General features: G+C 38.6%; 1 protein-coding gene across 1 annotated transcript in view; it reads right to left on the bottom strand.

Moving 5' to 3' along the window:
* Positions 1–82: 82 nt before the first annotated feature.
* CCDC60 (coiled-coil domain containing 60) overlaps positions 83–21,477 on the bottom strand; it is a 69,333-nt gene continuing 47,938 nt past the window's right edge. The window contains exons 9-16 of the mRNA XM_032199088.1: positions 18,022–18,112; positions 16,962–17,084; positions 15,715–15,846; positions 13,633–13,822; positions 11,213–12,218; positions 7,416–10,197; positions 902–986; positions 83–248 (exon numbers count right to left, since the gene is read on the bottom strand). Of these exons, the coding sequence (XP_032054979.1) occupies positions 12,120–12,218; positions 13,633–13,822; positions 15,715–15,846; positions 16,962–17,084; positions 18,022–18,112 (635 nt within the window). The 3' untranslated portion in view covers positions 83–248; positions 902–986; positions 7,416–10,197; positions 11,213–12,119. The remainder of the gene's footprint in view (positions 249–901; positions 987–7,415; positions 10,198–11,212; positions 12,219–13,632; positions 13,823–15,714; positions 15,847–16,961; positions 17,085–18,021; positions 18,113–21,477) is intronic.

Below are 21,477 nucleotides of genomic sequence, written 5' to 3'. Positions count from 1 at the left end.
GGGCAGCCCGCAGACAGCTCCTCTCTTGCCATATGTTTTAACATAGCAAATTCAAGGATGGAATACATACAAAACCAAGCCGTCGAGGGTGGCAGCGTGGTCGGGCTGCGGATGGCTGGAGGCACGGCGAGGGGTCCCGAGCTGTCGCTGTCCCACTCTTCAAAGCGTCCCCCAGGACATGCTGCTGCTGCTGGCACAGCAGGGCCCGGAGCCACATGGCCCTTGGCTGCTCCCCCGTTTTTCTGAAACTTTAACCGGTACAGTTAAAAGACTTTAACTCTGTGTTGTCCCTGGGGAGAACTTCGCTGTCTTCTCAGATTCTCGTTTCTGGTGTCAGTGAGCTCCATCAGCAAGTGGCATAAGGTCTGCAAAGGTATTTTCCTTTGATCAAGGGAATGGGGAATTGATGGGAATTTGTCATCTAACCCAAGTGACTTCCTAAATTTAGCAAAAATATTAAAGTTTGGCTGAAAATAGCCTACTTAAGAAGTTTGGTGGCTCAGGCTCAGAGTATTTTGGCAAATTTTTACCAAGTGATTCAGTCCCTACTAAACATTATACCTGTAAGGTGAAATCCACTGTGGGGAAAGCTTGAGGGGGAGCATGGAAATCAATAAACCAAAACCAAACACAAGTCAAACAAAGATCTGCTTCCATTATGGCTTTGAAGCTGGTGAGGAAAACAGCCAGTATCCAGAAAGGAATGGGCTCTGATCATGTCTGATCATGCCATGTATCACTAAAAAAAACAAACAAACAACTTTATATCCGCATGAAGATTCAGCCAAACGGAGGGACTTCTGGGCAGATGAAGGTTGGAGTTGAACATTTGCACTGTGTTTGGCTCCTACCAGAAGTACTTCATTAATTCAAGTTACAGCAAACAGTAAGGTATACTTACAGCTTTGTGAAGGAGCTACCATTATCATTGGGAGTTTTGCAATTGACTTGAATGCACGCTGTGTTTTCTGTTCGTGTCTGTCATCCTACAAGATATAACACAGACAACATAGTAAAGACCTATACAAGTGCAGTATTTTTACTTCCATAAACATTAATCACCTCTCAGGCTGCATCCATAGAATATCACATGGAATGAGAATTTACCGATCTATCAAGATGTTGAAAGAAAAGATTCTGTATCTTTAGGAAACAGTAAGAAATACCAAAATTAAATCTGCTTGCCAATTTACCCATTAGTGTAAAGAGCACAGGCTCTTTGTAGCTGTAAAATCTTTGATTCTCCCCTGTTCTCAGGGGACTTTAAACATACATGAGACAAGCTCAGAAAACACCGTTTGCATCACATTGCACAATTACTTTTATAATTGATTTCAGTAGGGGTGGAGACCATGGACCTACCTTCAGCAAGTGACCAGCATCTTTCAGGGCCACACAAACCTTTAATCCATGAAAACATTTTCTGAGAAACACTGCAATGGCTTTATGAGTCTGGTGTGTCTGGTTTTAGTTGAAATGCTCACAGGTAAATAAGAATCTACTATGAGGCATGTGAATGTAAATATCTCATTTATGTGGGACAAGTTGAGCCACTAGCATTGAAAATAACAAGCACAACAAAAAGCTGTGAGCAAATCAACTCTAAAGAGAAGGCAAAGTTGCGTGCAGAGACTAGCCAGGGAGTCTTGCAACTGGGGTGTGAAGATGGGATATATATTCTTACTATCTTATGTCAGACATTTAGTTTAAGTGCCTTTATGGGAACCTCAGAGAAGGTGATTCAGAGAGTGGTGGAATTACCAGCCACTGAAGGTTAACAATTTTCCACTGTGGAGCATGAACTACAGGAGCAATTTGGGCTCTGTTAAGCTGGACTATGTGAATCCCTTCCCATGTCTCTCAAAGATGCAGACCTAAAAGTAGAATCCAGGATTCTTTGTGCACTTCTAGGAACAGCAAAGTCTCATTGTGCAAATGATGCTGCTAAGGCATGCTAATGGATTGGAAAGGAAGCAAGAGACAGGAAGTGGTGAGATGCATGTAGCTATGAAAGATGTTATAAGATATTCAGGGGCAATTTGTGATAATGAGACCTCATTAAGAGGTTTGTGAGACAAAGGTTCTGCCATAAGGCAGTTAGTGTAGCTGAATTTAGTGGTTTGTTTTATGTAGAAGATGGGTTGAAATCTAAGAAATATATCACGCTAGGACAAGCTGGCTTAAATTTTAAATGGTACTGAGTTGTAGCCACTTACTGAGGTTAAGAAAAAAAAGATATTCAGCCAATAGCTTGGTTTCACATAGTGCAGTGATGGAGGGTGGTTATATTCCCAAGAACCTAGGAAAGGTTCTTATCTCAGAGAGAAGAGGTGCTGAGGTAGCTCAGCAGAAAGCTGTGAAAATTCTTTAAAAGCATTAACTGAGAGTTTTAAGGTATAGCTCTGTGGAAAGGAATCATAAAAACAGCCCTCCAAGAGTATGAGTCAGAGCGCCCAATATACTTGCTTGCAGCCTTGCGCTTGAAGCTGAGTCTTGAAAAAGAAACAATTTTCTGTCTGATCACTCTGCACAGAGCAGAGATTTTCCCAGTGATATGAGTAAGGCAACATGTTGGATAAATTGCTTATCATGACGGGCAAAGCAGATGGGCTACAGACATGCAGTTTCAAGATTTTTTGTTAAAGGTCTTCTTCCCCTGATTTTGGATGATGCTATATATTGACAGCAGGATTTGTCATAATACAGAATATGATCTCTCCACCATGCTTTGCTGTATTGCTGACTGGTGGAGCTCTCCTCAAAAGCATGCTCATGGCTCACAGTTCTGAAAAGAAGTTGTAATGTCTGCACGCACAAGTCAAAGTCCAGAGAATGATCAAAACCAAGAGTTTAATGCTCAGAGGTTGTTTGGGCCTCATGTATATGTCCAGACAACATGATAAAAGGAGATTCCTCATTGGTTCTCCACAGCATTAAGGCAGTAGAGACTTTGCAAATCACAATGAACTCTTCTCAAGTGCACTTGACATCATGCCAGAAGGACCTGGTGAGATGTTGTACTGGCCTGAGAGGCTGGTCAGATAAGCTGGGCTTCCCTAGCTCAGTGTAAGGTAAAGGAGGCATTTCTAGCAATGTAGTTCTTTCTGGGACAGCATGGTGATGCATCACCATCAAACTGACCTTACATGGCACACTCAATCCCTACAACAGCAGAGCTGGTGAGGGCCTAGATCATGCTATCTGCACTCACGATGGCAAAGATCAGCACACTGCCCTTTTCCAACTGCTCTTAGAAAAAAAAAAAAAAAGAGAAACTGAAGGTTTTTAAGAGAATGTAGCATCCAGGATAATGACAAACAAATAACCCTTTATCCAGGAGACTGAAACTAAGCTTTCTTGAGGGCCCTTACATTCCCATTGATTCAGTGGGAGCCTAGCAAAGGTGTTATTAATTTATGATGTTGAATCAGATAGGTTGAGCTCATTGGTTTTCATACATATTAAATATTCACACAGTTATACTTTTCCTTAGACAGAGAACTGCCGTATTATTTAACTGAATACGGTAGTCAAGATGTTACAAGAATAATTTTGATGGTGATTTCTCATCACCACAGTAGTGGGTGGGCTTATAAAGAAGATAGAGACAACTTGTCTGAAAATTACTTATTTTCCATGAAAAACAGAAAGAGTCAACATCTGTGCATGGCACAAGGTGTTGAGTCAAGAGGTATATCTGCCCTTTAACTCTTTGTCATAAACAAATGAGAACATTCAGGAATCAAAGGCCAAAAAACAACTTGCTTTATTTTTGGCCAACTTGCATATATTTGCATTACCCTGCACTTCAAGAATCAATTCAGACCTTTCCCGAAGTCTGTTCATATCACTGTCATTATTTCTTCTAGTATATAACCAGTTAGGTCACAACGGGGGCATGTCTCATCTTTTCTGCTTTTGAAGTGGGCAAGGTTTAATATGTGTCATATTTAATAGCTGGAAGTGTACTAGCTGGAAGTATGCATGTTCTCTTCCTTAAAAACGTGGATCAGGACTTTTTTTTGCTATTGTATTTTGTGGGTGTTACTGAGTCAGCAGTGCCTGAGGGGCTGATGCATTATTCTACCACTGGGACTAGTTTCTACTGATGTTCTAATAGGTATCACGAGAGAAATGCTTTTCTTAGCTTAAACATAACTTCCCTATTTTACCCTTGCAGCTATATACTCTTACTTTTCACTGTGGATTGTAACAGTAGGCTGTGGCTTTGCAAACATCAAACATCCCTGATGGGCTGTTGCTTTGGTAAATTATTCATGGTAAATTAATGTGTGATCAGGGAAATGTCCAGATAAAAACTAAAGTTTCCTTTGCAGTCTGAGACTTTTTTCATTCATTGTTAAACTTCTGAAATACTATCATAAATTGAAGCCAATAAATAAGTTGTTTGTACAAACCCGCTAGTGCCTAAACACATGTGAAGACGTCTTTACATGTTTGTCATGATCTATCCTTCTTCTATTCCATCTCCCAGCTTCTGACGTGCCTGATCTCATCACACATCAGCATCAAAGAATCTGTTAACGCAGCTCAGACAGCAACGGGCATCTGCTCAGTGCTGTGGGTGACCTGCGTTGTGCTGTGAGGAGTCCTTATTTTATCTCACTGTTCCGTTTTCCTGGAAATGAGTTCATATTCTTGGAAGTTTTTCTCCTTATGATTGACAAGACAGTCTGTTGTAGCAGTCCCCTTGAAGCACTGAAATGGCACAATTTATCTTACCTCACTGTAAACATCTCAAAGCTGAGCATCAAAGCTCACCGAAGTCTGACTTCTTTTAGAATCCATGGAGAAGGCAGCACCCAAAGAGACTCTGCGTGTATTATGATTAAAGTTAGGGGAGAGAAATTCCAGCCAGGAATTTTGCTTATAAGTCACTTGTAAAGCACATTTTGAATCCATTACCATGCTAATAAGTGTTCATAGCAGAACTTGAGCAATTCTGCAATTTGTGAGGTATTTGTGTTATCAAAGAAACGGCAATGGTAATTTGCTGTCTAATTCTTACTTAGCAAATAACAGAAAATTGCTGTTTTGAATAATTTTCATAAATTCTCTGAAAGCGCTTTATGAAAGTGTTTTAAGATTATTTATTGTTTCATCTCATTCTGTTAATTAAGGCTTTTGATGCAGACAATGAATTAAATTAGTTCTCACTCACCACAGGGTGAGTCTGTAATCTTTTCACTGACTACTCTGAACCAGCTCCAGCTTCACACAGGAACAAACAAGAGCAAGACACAGGCATGGCTCTGCATATTGTTCTATGGCTGGACTAGGTCAGTAACGTTACCTACAAATAGAGTAGGGGTTAAACCAAAAGGCTAAATGCACCCAGTAGGGAAAGTCTGGATCTGGATTCAGATCTGAACTTGTGGAATAAGCTGAATACCAATCATTCTATAAATTATTAATATATTTAGCACTTTTCTGCTGTGTAGCATCCCGAAGAACCATCTCTCCTTTTCTCACACATATACTCACGTACTCCCCTTTCATTAAGGAGAAATAGAGTAATTAGAACAGTCATCTAATTTGGATCTGACTGATCAACACCCCTGCAGCTTTACTTCAATGAAATTGCTGTGTCCTAGAACACACTGGTGAACACAGCCCAGAACTCATTGAGAGATCATTTAACAGGTAAAAATGGCAACCAAGACAATGCGATGTGTAACCCACCAGGAAATAGTCCGGATGTACAGGTAACAGGACATTATTCTTTTTCCTTATTTATACATTACATTGGATGACTATTTAAAAAATCTGTTCAAGTGTATAAACTCAGTGTTCGCTTTCGTCCTGTGATGTAAAGTCAAGTTGTAGCACTGATAAAACAACTGTGTTGACACGAGTACATCAGGTTGATAAATATGCAAATACTCCATTTAGGGACAGAATTGCCACACTACTCTCTATGGATGTCAAAAATCCTGGTACAAAACTATCTCAGAAAAGATGTCTCAGAATGCACCTTGAAGGGTACTTGGAAAACTGAGCTTTAGCTGTATGCCTCTACTCAGGTAACTTATCTTAGCCCCCTCCACAGCTAAGAGACATAACTGCTTCTCCAAACGTGACTGGAATACAGAGTACTTACACTAACTTGTGTGGGTACCCTTGAGAAGGGCTTCTCATCCCCTTTGACTATAGAGGGAGCTGTAACTGTAGAGAAGGACTAGCTAGTTAATGTTCCTAGCCTGTGAAGGAGGAGTCTGACTGTCCACTGCTCATCCCCATGCAGCTTCTCATGCTAAGTGACTGTTTTGTTTAAAAATTACAGTGTTTTCTCTTTACACTTCATGCTTGAAAAAATCTGGTAATCCTCTTGAAGGATTTGGAGAGGGCTTCTCAGAAAGCTGAACAACATTCTGTCCTTTCTCATCTTCTGAATTCTTTTTGCAAGGTTGTAGCAGGATGCACTGCAAGCCTGCAGTAATAAAGTCTTTTTTTTTCTTTTTTTTTTTTTTTTTTTTTCCAAAAGCAAAAGATCGCTTTTTGTAATTTTTATCTCAGCCTCTTATATTATATGGGTCATAGTTGTTCCTCTTTTCCTACAACAAATGGGAGCAGTTGGGCATTGTAATCTTTCCTCCACGCTTTTTGTGTGGAGTTTCCATTATAGACCATACGTATTTCCCTTAGCTGTAACCTGACCTACTTTGTAAATATGGTTTAAAGAACCATAGGTAGGAAATAGCCTGTTAAAGGCAAACATTTTTTAGAACATTCTGGGAAATATTCTAATAAATTATCTACAAAAGACAATGTTTCAATGACTGTTACAGTAATCTAGCACTGGAAATAAATTAAATGCCACATTTGTCGACTACAATTTATAGTACAATGACTAAATCCATCATATATAGTTAGGTGCAACTTACAATGCTGTGTACTAAAGCACAGCCACCCTAACAAAAATCATACAGAAAATGAACAATTCTTTGTCAGAAAAAAAGGAAAGAAATGTCAACAAGAAAAAACTCTTTCTCAGCCTTTCCCTCCTTCAGAATTTTATTCGTATTCTTGCAAACTGAACTGCAAAAGTCCAGTTCAACAATGGAAAATTGGAATCTTGAAAGCTGACATTGTTAACTGTTGTTAATCAGGACTGACACAGTTGAAAATAATGTAATTGTGTGCGGATGCTGCAGTAACCAGACCAAAACCTGCAGGACATTTGCGTAGCTACAGCATGCAGCTCCTTTGGAATTCATATTATCATGAGAAAGAGTTACCTTTGAGCTTGCTCTGATTTGTGCAGAGATTCTTGTGACATTCTTTCTTTTCTGGTGGAATATGTCTTTTATTTCCCTTCTGCCCAACTGCAGAATAATTTAGAATCTGACTTTTCTTCCCCAGAATTGTCTTTTAGTATGGAAAAGACCACTTACCTTGAAGAGTAAGAGTCACTACCAGCTGTGGTGTCTTGCTCGAAACATGGAACTCAGTAGCTGGTTTAATGTGATAAATGCCATTGCTTTCCTGCCCTTCTGGCACAGCAGCAAAAGAACATTCCCCTCTTCTCACTGTCAAAAGGTCTCCTGAATGAACATCCTTCCTGCTTACTGTTACCCTGGTGAATAGACAAATACAACAAGAAACATGCTACAGTGACACTGCTATATTGGACTTTTACCCAACAGGCTCAACTTTACCCTCCCTCTCCAATACTGTTATAAAACACAAGCATTGGGTAGATCAAAATCCATCTATGTTCCATTTTTGACATGGACCACTAACAGATGATTAAGTAGAATACAAGAAACAAGTCACATGGTGCTTCTGGCCCCACCACATCCTTCCAGCTTCCTGCAATCAGCTGGTTATGGACTTTTCAAGGACGAGGTTAGACATTGATTTATTTCAGCCAGTAGTCAGTTAAATTACAGAAGCAAAGGTTTTGGTAAAGGTAAACACCTTTACAACCTTACCTTTGGTAAATACCTCAAATACAGGATCATAAATTTAAAAGTAGAAGGAAATGTGTTTCTTACCTAGAACAAATGAAGAGTGAGATGGAACAAGCCATGTTAATTAACCCTTGCGTTGGTTGTAGGAGAACAGAAGGGTAAAATGTCTGCTTCTGAAATCTTTTCTTCCAGGTTCTCTACGTGATGAGCCTGATAGGCTGGCTAAGGTAGCAGACTCCATATCAGGGAAGGCTATTACCTTCAAAGGTGCAATTCAGTTCCAGACAAAGTAGGAAAGATTAAGCTTTACTTCCACTCACCAATTTCCAGGCTCTGGATGGAGAACAATCCTATCTACACATACATTTGCATCAGTATTTCTTCTCTGATGATTCAAAATAGCTCTGATTTTATTTTCCATAAACCAGCCTTTAATAGCACTCTTAAAGGCTTCCAGTAAAATGCATTATGAAGGGGTCTCTGAGCCTTTTAGCACACACAGAATGTTTGGAATTCTATAGTCAGAGAAACAGGATGGAGACTTCAGCAAGAATGGGTCTGTACAGAAACCTCAGTGCCAATGAACAGCTAAAGGATTTGTCCAGATCAATGACCTCTTGCCTTTGCTATGAGTTCAGCACTGGTCTTTCTTTGGAAGCTGTTTACAGGCACGTGAGAAGAAATCTCACCAGAGACAGGAAATTAAGGTTGGGGTTTCTGAGAATCCTTTCTAGCTGCATTCCTTCTGTGACATCTTTTTTATTTTCTTTGATCCCTTTCTTTTGGTGGTCTGCCAGTTTTTCTACTGGGAAGTGTCTTTTATTTTGTGTAGGCTTGCTGCATAACAAAAAGTATGGCTACAGACACTCAGTGCCTTGAATAAAAGATTGAGCCGCTGGCTTTGAGATCAGCCTTTGCCCTTGTCAAAACAAGCTATTCTCATTTTACAGTAATCAACACCAAACAAGGTCAATCAGAATCTTTCCACTGACCTTATTAGAAGTTAGATCTGGGCCCAAATATCCTGGGGTTTGTTAGCCTGAGCTTTTATCTTCTGCAATACTGCAACAGTGATATTTATTAAAACTTAGCAAAAAAAAATTGCTGTTATTAATGTCTGAGGCCAAATATAGTCACATCTCTTTAACACACAGGCACGAAGACATTAATTTACAAGACAGCAGAATAGAATGGTGATACATAAAGCTGGAATTCCAATTAGAAAGACATACACTGGTTTCTGAATACCCGTACAATGACTGTGACATTTATTTATGGTAAAACAGCCTATCTCCAAGAAAGAGGTGTTTATTTTATAATCCCTATTTATAAGATACTGCTTTTTATGTCCTAGGTAAAACACAGTGGGAGTATTGCTGCTGATGTAAAAGAATGGCTGGCTTCTTTTCTACCATGGTGAAATCTTTCCTACAAGAAGAGCAAAGATGACAATTTCAGAACCACTGTGAAGCAGAAGGAAGGGGTGAGCTGTGAAAGAGGAATTACTTATTCTAACTGTTGTGTTTTCCACTTGCCAGCCTAATAGCCAAGCAATTCTCAAACAACAATAACTTTGTCTTGCTACTAGTAAGACCCAGAAAATGTTCTTACTTCAGTTTCACAAAGGTGTGATCTGAGGAGGGTGGGATTTGGATGACACTTGGAACATAGCAGGCAGTGGGAAACAGCAAGATTCTCTGCCTGAGAGTTCATTGCTTGAATGCCCCAAACACGTCTTCAGTGCATGAAGTAAGCAGCCTACCCAAGTTTGCATGGTTCATTTGGGCTAAAGGCATTTGTGAATGACTAGCCTATTTGCTGAAACTGTAAAGGACCAGAACAGAATTGGAGGAAGGGTGAGCAAGCAGCGCTAATCCAGCAACTCTACCACACATACTGTTGACCTTTGGCTTGGACTCTTGGTGTGTCCAGCTCCAGTGTGTTAAATGGGTTACTTTGAACCTACCTTGCAAGAGTGTACCAAAGGAGTAAGTTGAAGACTGAGATGTTCAGAGAAGAAATCTCTTTGCATTATTTCAATCCTTTAAATAAGCAGAGACTGGAGTAGGATTGAGGATCTTGTCTGGTCAGTAATGAGGAAACTAAGTTGTCAGGAAGCAGGAAAAGGGAAGCTGCTATTTTTCTACAGAGAAGCTCTTTCCCACCTCAGGATAAAAGCAGCAGAAAATGTTTCATTAGGATGGTGCCAGAAGAGGAGAAAAGATGATATACATGTACTTTCTACAGGAGTCCCTTCAATTACCTGGTGACAACAGGAGAGAGAAGAGCCATTGTCAAACTAAATCATGTACAAGATATTTTATAATGTTACAAAAGCTACATTACAGACTCCTAACATTCAGGATCGGCTTCCTGCTTTTGGAGCTCAAATTACTTCTCAGACATTACCTAATTATATTTGGCACAATCATCTCATCTTACACGCAGGCAGACACATTAAGTCACATGCTCAGCTTTTATAAACTGCTGATTTTAGCAGCATTGCTGATATACTCCATCTGAGGACAAGTCCATTACCATTTCTTATATGTGAGGAAAACTCATAATAGCTTTCTCATTGGCATCTCCCATATAGAGAGGAATGGCTAAAGTGAAGGTTTCACCTTGTGTAAACAGATCAACCAGAAGCTTCAAAGCTGCTAAATTAAGATTTCTTTCTGTTTGCATGTAGTATCAGCTGTTACCACAGGGTGACACAACAGCACAGACAATGAAACTCCACTCAGATCACTGTGAAATGATCTCAAAAGGGCAGTAGATGTAGGGGTTCTCAAAACCCATGAAGGCGTGCAAGGAAGTTGTTTTTGTTTAAAAAAAAAAAAAAAACAAACAACAACAAAAACCACACACACAGTGAACATTCAGAATTGGGGTCTGACAGGTCAGACTGAGACCTGATCCTGCTTATCTGGTAGAAGTATTGACACTGATTTTACTGTAGATCTGTCCTCCAGCATTTGCAGATAAGTTTGTCATTGGATTTTAAGAAGGAGGGAAAGAAAATCTGAGACAGGGAAATATATGGCTTTGCTACCAGTAAAAATGCTAGGCTACCACCACCACATACAGAGTGAGAAAAGTGGAAGCACAACAAAACTTTTAAGGCTCACTTTTTATGGTGGCTTTAAGTTAAAGAAAATCGTGATTTTGGTTCTTTTCCTTGAAAAAGATTCACCTCTTGTTACGAGGATGAGGAAGGGAACAAAAAAAGGTTGGTAATCAATAACATGTTACACATCATTGGTCACTATACTCACCTGACTCCTGAGTTGGCAGTGTTTTTCCTTATTGCAGCTGAAGGATTAACAGCCTTTCTGGCAAATGGGCCTTCGGGAAGTTTTGACAGGCAGGTAGGCAGCTCATTAAGATCATCAGCTTAGAAGGTCATTGATTCCATTACCCAGCAACTGTGACCCACCATGAAATAGATGGTTAAGCCCAAAATGATTCGCAGAGCTCCTGAATTATCACTGTCTCCAAGTTCAGGGGTGCTATTCTACTGTCTTACCCAGCAGAGTAATGGAAAATATACGGTAAAGTAATCAGCAGAAAGCACATCTTCAGGTAAAAACTTGGAAAATGCACCTAAGGATGCCTGATTTTCCAATAGTAATTTTAATAAGGCAAGAAATAAGCCATAATCAGAGTAACTACAAAATAAAGTCAATAGAAAAATAAAACATCCAGATTTCAGAAAATAATTTGAGCAAAACCCAATCATCTTAAAGCTTACAACCTCCCTACGTTTGGGTTATATTTTGTAAATAGTAGGCAAAATGAAGAGCAATCAGAGACAATGCTATTTAGATATGACAACATATCTGTAATGAGGAGATGCTTGCTATATATGTTGTAGAAATGTTTGAAGAAGCCACCTGGCCTGTGATTAGGAACTCAGTGTTCATCCTAAAAAGTTGGTTAAGATTAAAGTTTGTTGGTGAGTCCAAGACATCATACAGGAAGGAGCAACAGTGTTGAGCTTTTATTTTCTGTGGCTGACCTCAGCCAGCAGAGCACTGTACAGGGTGTGCAAGAGTGGTCAATAGGACTTCCTGAAGTTAATTTGTTCCCCAGCCTTCCTTGAGGCAACTCTCAACAGACAGTAGGTTTTCTGCTTGAATCCAGACAGTTGTAACTGGAAAACACACTCATCTGGCCGTTTGATTAAAAGGCAGCGGCCTGTGCACTGAGAGGGGCTACTCTTGTCCGAAACCACTCACTGAAATCCTCTTCTGGCATCTCCACAATACTTTCACGTACAAACTGAAACAGAAAAAGGTTCTTTCCTGAGCATTTGATTTTATATGTAAGAGAAAGACATAACATGCGGGAAAAAATTGATCATTGTGACAATGGAAGAAAAATACTGATTTCTGCAAACAGTACAGTGCTTTATATCACCAAAATATTTTAATACAATTTTCAGAACAGCTGGATTTGCTCTAAAATGAATTAAAAGCAAAACTCTACAATCTTCCTTGCCATTTATACCCTGAATCCTTCAAAGACAATTCTTGTGTTTTTAAACATATGTCTGTCTCCTGCCTGACATAGCGCTACATACATGTACATTAAAGCAAACTGGAGTTAAATAAAAAACTTAATCTGGAATCTCTTAATTTATATTCATTGATGCTCTTCTTGCTCCTAAAATGCTAGTTTCCTTTATCAATTCCAGTCAGAAGAAATACCAAGGTCTTCCCTCCTCAGTGGCTATTTTTGAAAGATGTATAAATAAGCAGATAGGAGATTCAGCAACACTTACCTCTTTTTTTCTATTAATACTACTCTAACATGAAGGGTCAAATGAAAAGGAAACAGAAAGAAAATAGCAAATAAATCTAAAAAGAAAAAACAAGCAACAGAGACACATATTGAGCATCAAGATAAGGCTGCCTCTCTGGTTAGCAACAAGATATGCACAAGACAAAATGGCTATTTTCATAAACATCAAGAAAATGCAGGTAGTCTGATTTCAATACACTGGGTGCTTTGCTCTTGTTAGGCATCATATACTCAGTAAATGAAGATGCACAGACACTAACCTGCTGCCCCTCTGAAATTACTGTTCTCTTGCAAATAAGAAAGAACTGTAATAAGAACAAAAAACAGAAGGTGGCATCATTGCCTTTTTTGTTCTGGTTAGACTATGTAGCAGTATACATTCTAAATGTATTCTGGGTTCTTTCTTCTGTCTTTACTTTCTGCAAATCACTTCTACAACTACAAGAGCTGAGCCCAAGTTAAGATCTTGAGAAGCAGATTATTTTGACACGTTGTTGAAGCAAAACAAAGATATCTGCAGAATTCCAGAATCGGTGGCGTAATAGCTCATAGATATAACTACTGGGAATGACAGGCCTCTTCAAGGCACAAGAAGTGAATGTTTCTTGTCGAGCATCTTAACAATTTATGACAGATGTCACTTCCACTGTGGCAGTAAATAAATCAACAATGACATAATAATAAAATTATACCGATTAATAATCCAGTGCTTGTCATAACAGCTTTCTCCTGAAGAGTTCAATGTGCCTTGTAAAAGGTGAATAGTACCATCTTCAATAATGAGATCCTAAATGATTTCATCTGGTAACTTTCCACTGTGTGGATTTCACCGATAGGTGTCTGCTTTCCTCAACCTTACCATACAAAGAATCAAGAACAGGACTTGTCTCACCTCCACAGCTGCAGCAATTTCTGGAGAACACAGTTCCCACACCTGTAGATCAGTCAAAGCCCTAAGAAAGGTGTCATGATGAATTTTTAAATCAGGAGTCATGCCAAATTTTTCCAGTTTCTTTAAGATTTTCTTCACGTAATGGTCATTCTTCACAGACTCTGGGAGTCTGGCCAGCAATACAGGAAACCTTTAGCAAAAAGAGGAACAGCAGTAAAAGAGAAGCCCTAGGAACAAATGCTTATCTGATGGATAACTCAAGGTCTTCCTTGACATTTCTGCCACTTTGCCACCTCCATGGCTTTTTTTTTAAAAAAAGGGTTCTTTGTGGAATGCAATACTCAGTGTAATTCCCATTGAATAATGCAAAGGAGCTTTATTTAATAGAACTTGTGCACTATCTCCCTTTACAGGGCATTAAAATAGATGCTTCTTCATTGTTCGTTTAAATTTTGAATGACAAACTTGGTTATGAAAGCAAATAATAATAAAAAACTGAACAATATTTCCATTTTTACTGGATATGTCCTCTTCACCTTTTCCCCATTTATGTTTAGCCTCTACAGATTTTCTAATGCAATCAGTGCCTTCTCTGAAACACTTTCTGATTTTTCTTTACTATTCCTTTTTCCCCGTTAACATCATTCTTCATTACGTGCTGACATAAATCTCACTGATGTGAGCATGCAGTAACACACAGTCTTTACCACTGCATTCTGAATATAGAGAGCCAGAAGGAGAATTACACGTTACAATAAAAATAAAACTCTTGTGAAAAGACTTCCATTTTTTTTTAATGTTCTGTGTAAATTCTGCAGTGCTGTTTTGACAGTCCTAAAGACTGATGTTCCAAGCCTTTCCAGACTGTGCATGACTGGAGTTTGCTGGCTGAAGATTTGGCAGCACACCAGCAGGAAGTGTTGCCTCCCCACAGTTTAGGATGCACATTACTGGTACAGCAGGAGAGGGGTGAGGAATTTTTTCCTTAAATCAGTAAAAAAAGGAAACAAATAGGTTCTTGTCTTCAGTAGAACCATTTCTATACTCAGTTGCATACTGCTAGTATGGCTGTTTAGCCAACTCATTACTATCCCAGTTAACAGAACTGTGTCACAAGAAGGTCTTGTATAACACATTCGTGCATTAAGATATTTTCTTTGAGAAGGGATGCTAGGGCCAGTAGGCTCATATCATACTGTTCATATTTTATTTTTCTCACTTCTTGAGAGAGAGAAAGCAACTAGACTGACAGCATAACATAGTAAAGCATTCCACTGCAATTCAGCTTTCCTAGCAAGGCACTGTTTGCAAGAGTATGGGGAAAAAAACAGCCGTGTTGTAAATGAAGTAACTGCTATGATGAACGCAATTTCTCTGTCATGACCTAATGTCTCCACAAGGGGGTTGACCAGTTGCGTCAGAGATTTCACTATTCTTGCACCTCTCTCATTAGCACTTCGCAGGACAGGCAACAAAAAGGTATACTCATTTAACTATGCTGGTATAGTCAAAGGAAGACAAGCCTCCTTACTGTGGAAGTATGATTTTTATATGAAGGAATAGCTGGCTGATAGTACTAGTCTCATATGGGGGAAAAGTGAAAAATTATACTGGTGTAAGTCTTCCTTATTCTCATGGAGCTCTGTCCATGTTAAGGCTTTTTGTAGCAGAACTGAGCATATAAAAGCAAAACCACATTCATTCCAGTTTCAGGGCTTATTTACATGTCAGAACTTAAATTTAGTGGACAGCTGGAACATACGTTGGAGAACTAAAACCAGGGTTTTGCTATATAGGCCAAGACTAGGTTTATTCATTAACTCATGACGGATGAGTTCCTGGGCCACCTGCATTTTGGGCCTGAGATAAGAAATTGGCTTTTCATTACTGCTATATGTGAAGGACAGAAGGCTTACTAGCACGGAGAACAAAAGAGGGTAGACTGAAAAACACATTCCATGCAGCTTGCATTCTCTGCAATGTCTTTGTTTTGTGTAGAAGATTTTTTTTTTAATTAGTTTTTTTATTTTTACTAATGACAGCTCTGTGACCATGACCATCTGAGGGTCTCTGACTCCTTACCATTTTATTTCATCTTCAACATGTTCTCTTTCAGCTCTTACGTCCAGCTTTCTTAGTCTTTCCATGTCTTTTTTAAAATACTTCAATCGTTTCAAAGCTAGGTATTTTAGAGAGCATCGCTCTTCCTGGCTCCTACAAAAAAAATAAATAAAGCTGTCCTTGAAAAATTACCATTCATCTTCACAGTTAATTCCGAAGATACTAAGGAAGGCGCAAAACAATGAATGTGAAGAACACATCATATGACGAGTCTGTGGACACTAATAAACTTCCTATTTCTTCTAGAAGCATATTTAAAACTGTTTATGTTTTATGTCAACTCTAGGAGGTAAGAAAAACTTAAGTCAAAACACAAATTGAAATTTTAATTTTAAGTTTTAACTGAAAACTCCACTGTCTATAAGGTATCCACTACTTAAAAACAAACTAACAAAATAAACAGCAATGCTTCACAATGATTTAGGGTAAAATTGTCCTTCCATACTGAAGAATACTATCAGAATGATTAGTTGCTTAGGCAGTCACAACAGCTGCTCAGGGAAAAAAGTAAGAACCCAGCTCCAAAGAAGGAAATCTCTGGGGCAAAAAAAATCTAGCTACAAAATAGAACAAAAGATTGGAAAGAAGAAGGAAGAGAAAAGGGGAAAGAAAACTGTGCCTATAACATCCTGCAGAACAGTCACGTAGGGAAGGATTTCAGGCCTGTTGCTTATGGAGAAAAAACAACTTGCACAACTATTACCCAGAAACATTCATCTGTGAAAGGAAAAGGAAGACAGATTTCAGCTGATCAACTAAGGAGAAATGTCACTGATCTGGGAAAAGGCCTTGAGAGAGGACATTGCAACTGTTACTATGAGAACAGTCAAAGTAATGATGAAGAACAATACAGCAATCTCTGAAATGAAATTACAAGATAGCCATGCAGACCATATGCGAACTGAATTTATTATTCTCTCTTTGAATGTCACAGTCCTTTAGACCCAAAGTAAGTATATACAACGTATTTATCAGAACTGTGTTCCACAAGAGTCACTCAGAAATATCCCAAAACACTTCCATAAGTTCTTAACCTGTAGTGTATTTTTTGTATGTGGACAGTCATGAAGTTTTCTGGACCATGCCTTTATTCTTATTTTTATCTAAATCAGTAGATGCATTTTAAAACATCTGAAGACAAGTCCTAAATCTGGTGAGAAGCAAGGTGCAGGGTCTTTTAAGAATATACAGGAAGAGTCTCTTTTTACCTCTCAAGGCTCTCTAGGGTGTCATGTAAACAACAAGCTGCTTCTTCACGTACTTCTGCGAACTTTTGCCTCGTGTCAGCCCGCAAATTAGATTTTCTCTTAATGAAAGAGCTGATGCGGCAGCTGCAAAAAAAACAAGAAAAAACCTTTGAATTAACATCTTGTGGTAACCATCTTGTGACAAGCATCTGTGTTGCTTACAACATACAGCAATGTGAATGCATGTCAATTTTGAGATCTCATTCACAGTAATATCCAAATTTAGCATATACAGTTTTTAATTAATGAAATTTACAAAATAATTTGATTAAAATTATAAGTTATATTAAATTCAGATTGTTTCCAACTTTCCTGCCAGTCACTTTCTTCCAGGAAAGTCTTTTTGCACTGCATTGAAATGTACTAACTGTGCTGCAAGTTTTTACTGGCTTGCTCTTGCCTCACTACAATAAAATGCTGACATTTGCATGCCAAACTTTTTCCACACATTGAACTGAGTTTATACAGCATATATCGTCCTTCAAAAACATATTTGTAAACTCATCCCTGCCTTCTGAGCCTCTGATTCTTTAATATTCTCTCTTGCTCTTTAATGAATGGCATGTTTGCTCTGTAATCCGTCTGAGCCACTAACAGCAAACCGTAAGACAAGACAAGCTTTAAAATAGTGTACAGTTGGTTTGTCCAGAACGTGAGACATCCTACAGGTGCTGATAAAACACTCTTAAAATGACAGACTTGCTGGAGTTCCTTGCTATCTAGGTACAAAGTTTCCGATTTATTTTTCTCTTGATCTCTACTCCAAGAAAAAAAAATGCTTCAGCGAAGTCTACTTGTAAGAATAGTTTGTTGTGTTCGTCTTAGAGCTATAGAAACCACCACAGAAGTGAATAATGAAGGAACACACCTAGTGTAAGTTTATTCTGCCATCCATGCCAAGAAATGTTAGTATCATTTGAATTCACTGAACACTGAATTCAGCTGTTCTGAAAAACATGCTTAAGCTCTGTCCTGGTGAGTTGCTTCTCCTAGTCATTCAGAAACACATTGAATAACATACCTCTGCAGTCCAGTCTTCTCAACCACATCTTCTTGGTCAGGGACATCTTTTGACATGTAACCCTGTGGTATCTGGATCAGCTTCTGCAGGGCTGATAAAAAAAATAATAATAATAATCTGTAAAAACATGCTAACTCAACTGTGCATTTTCTTCTAGCAGAGAGGATGTCACATACATTGGCCCAAATGAAGCATCCTCAGAGACCTAATATTTAGTACTTAAAAAAAAAATTAAGTTTCTTTAAAAAATACAGACTTTTAAAAGAGGTTTCAAGATAGGTAACCAAATACAAAGGCACCCAAATCATTAATCCCTTTTGAAAGCAAAAACATTGTTCTTTCAAGCTGTGAAAAACAACACAACAAAACAAACAACCATCAAGTAGGAGATAACAGATTATTATTATTATTATTATTATTATTATTAACATTAGATGCTTGTAATAATAGTACATTAGAAAACTGGAAGATTTGAACAAAATACACAGAAATTCAATCTTCAGTTCCTGTATTGTTTTGTTAGTATTCTAGTGGCATAATTGTCAAGTCTTCTGAATTTGAGCCTACAGCATCACTTTGCCCTTCTTCTTTTAAATATCAAATGGAATTTAATACGTTTAAAAACAACAGGTATCCAGTTACATCTTTGCGTCTCTTTATTGTCATCTACTAAAACATAAGACCTCAAGTAGTCCTTCATTGGCTATATGTTCCAGACTATCCACCTCTGAGCAGATCTTTCTCACTAACAATGGTCTCTACTTTTTCTGCCTTCCACTGTAATGTGAATGCTTATATTCTCCTCTCTCAAACACCTGGAAAGCCACTTTAACTCACTGTTTTCCTTAAAATTGACTTCTTTATTTTCCTCTCCACTGCTGTTTTCATTCCTGCTTTTATGCCAACTCCCTGGAAAGACACTGAGGTGGCCATCTTCTGTACGTTATTCCCTCCAAACACATGTATTAAAAATCCCAGTGTTAGCTGTCAAATTCTAAGTCATCCTTTGAGGTGCTTGGTATGTCCCATATGGTAGTAAGTGGTATTGTATTGAGCATTCAGCATCTTGAAGTTACAATCCTCAACTTCAAAAGGTAATTTCTCTGTATTTTTGTGAAGCACCGCATATACTGTAATAGAAAACGACTGCTGAACGTTAACTGTATTAAATATGAGCAAAAACTACTTCCACTTGTTAAAAGTACAGATTTGAATATTATACTGTGAATTTATAAATGTAAGACATGGATGCTAGAAATTGTTGGGCACCAGCTAATGGACTAAAATTTTTAAGAAACATGCTTATAATAAAGATCCTCTATTAACTGTGGCCAAGGTAAGTTTCAAGAGTGCCAGACTCCTAGCCAACCTCAAAGCTCTACCATTGACTAGTTTAAACGATGGCTCCCCTGTGACTCTTACTAGTCAGTGTGTTAGCCTCTAAGATGCTGGCTATACCACTGAACCTCCTAGAGCTCTAGAACTGAGAAGCAGTTTGAATATGAAGGTTGACTCCCATGGGGTTGGAGCCTCTGCTCAAAACTGAGCTTAGCCTGCATACAGATCTCATTTGTTCTTGGCATGTATTGCCAAAGCCCTTCTAAAAAGAATCCAATTATCTTTTCTATTTATGGTTACCATACAGGCAGATAGAATAGCTGGATATCTGAAACCCATCTATGCTGCTGATAATGTCTGTCTGGGGGAGAAGAACTGTTCTAAGGAGTGGCTGCAATTGGTGCTTTCTCCAAGATGAGACAAGTTGTCTCAAGCCATTCCTGATAGCAGCCCAGCTGGCAGATTTTGGAGAGAGAGAACAGGAAGCAAAGCACAGCTAATACCAGAGAGATATAGGTCCTTTTTTTGACTATCAACAGAAACAGAGGGCCTCATGGAAGTGGTCCTGGTACGAAGCCTGACGGGGTTCAAGAAGAGTTTGGACAATGATCTCAGAAATAGGGCTTGATTTTTGGGTGATCCCATGTGGAGACAGGAGTTGGACTTGATGATGTTTGGATTCCTTCCAACTCAGGATAGCCTACAACTCTGTGAATATCTCCGTGCCCTCCATTTTATAGTATTATAATCCGTTCCAATTACCAAGTTAGAAAAACTGGGGAAATGAATACTCCAGCTTGTCCATATTCATAATATTTTTGAAATATTAACCTCCATAGCTGTGAGCTAGGCAGACATTAATTAGAAATATGAAAAACAGCAGAGACTGTAGTAATTTCACTAGACTGCATTTGCAGCAATTGGGGTTATGATCTCCAGCTCTCCCACAGACAAGCTGTATGAGCTTGGCAAACCTCCTTGATTTCTACATCTTAAACATCTGTGTAATGGGGTACAAATATATACCTATTATGTAGGGATGTAACACTGATTAAACCATTGTAAAGATATTGATCAACCCTAAAGAAGAGGCCAAAATACAGGTGCAACCTTTATAAGTAAGAACCTTTGCACAAATATGCATATATCCTCTTTTAAAAGTTTTTGCCTGAGAATTCAAAGCCACACTGCTGGCTGAAAAGCTTTGGAGCTAATATCCAGCCTAGAGCTTGGGGCTAAGACCTCTCAGATACAGGTCTCATTTTAATTTTCAGTGTGAAGAAAACTTATGCTGTGAACTGATTTGCATATACGTATATTTTTGCAGTAGCCACAAAAAATTAGGTTTACATTTCATACATTTAAATCACATACTCTGTCCACATAAAAAGATTCTCAAATGTGGCAAAGGAAGCAAGCTTAGAACACTAATCTGCTTTGTAAAATCTTTGACTGATTAGATTGGGACCGAATGATAAATGAGCTAACCTCAGAAGTGACCTGTTATACCGCAGCTGTAAGCACTGCAGCTTTCACATTTTCCTTTGTCAACACGATGTAACATTTAAGCTTTTGGACTAGTACAGGTCCTCACTCTGCCAACAGCTTTGAAAAATCAAACTTGTATAAGCAGACATTCTACAGCAGCAGTCCTAAAACTACAGCATCTAAATTAATGGAAAGCCTTTTGTCCAACTGCATTTTGAATTCTTTCCCTAACATAAGTATTATCTCTAAGAGGCACGCTCAGGTGTAACTACTAGTTAGCTACCTACTACAGAACCTTTCCCACTTTTAATATGTGCTTACATGTGGGTACATGAGTTGTGTGTACTCTCAAAATTTTGTCTGTGTGAGTTTCATGAAGCTTTGTGAATTCTAGATAAAGGCTACTGGCTTATAATCTATTTCTAATATGTGCTTTTCTGGTCTTGACTTAGGAGGAAAAGACTGAAGATTACCTAGTTTTGTACTAAAACGCGTTGCAGAGCTGGCAGATAAACTATTCTGTCAGATCAAGCATAGGGCAGTCACTAATGGATGAGTAAAGGAATACAGAGTAACAAACCCCTGAGTTAAACAGACATGTATTTAGTGGATCAGTTGTTTAAACCACAG

The sequence above is a fragment of the Aythya fuligula genome, chromosome 17, assembly GCF_009819795.1.
Source record: "Aythya fuligula isolate bAytFul2 chromosome 17, bAytFul2.pri, whole genome shotgun sequence".
Classification (NCBI taxonomy): Eukaryota; Metazoa; Chordata; class Aves; order Anseriformes; family Anatidae; genus Aythya; species Aythya fuligula.
This window is presented reverse-complemented; position numbering and strand designations above follow the sequence as displayed.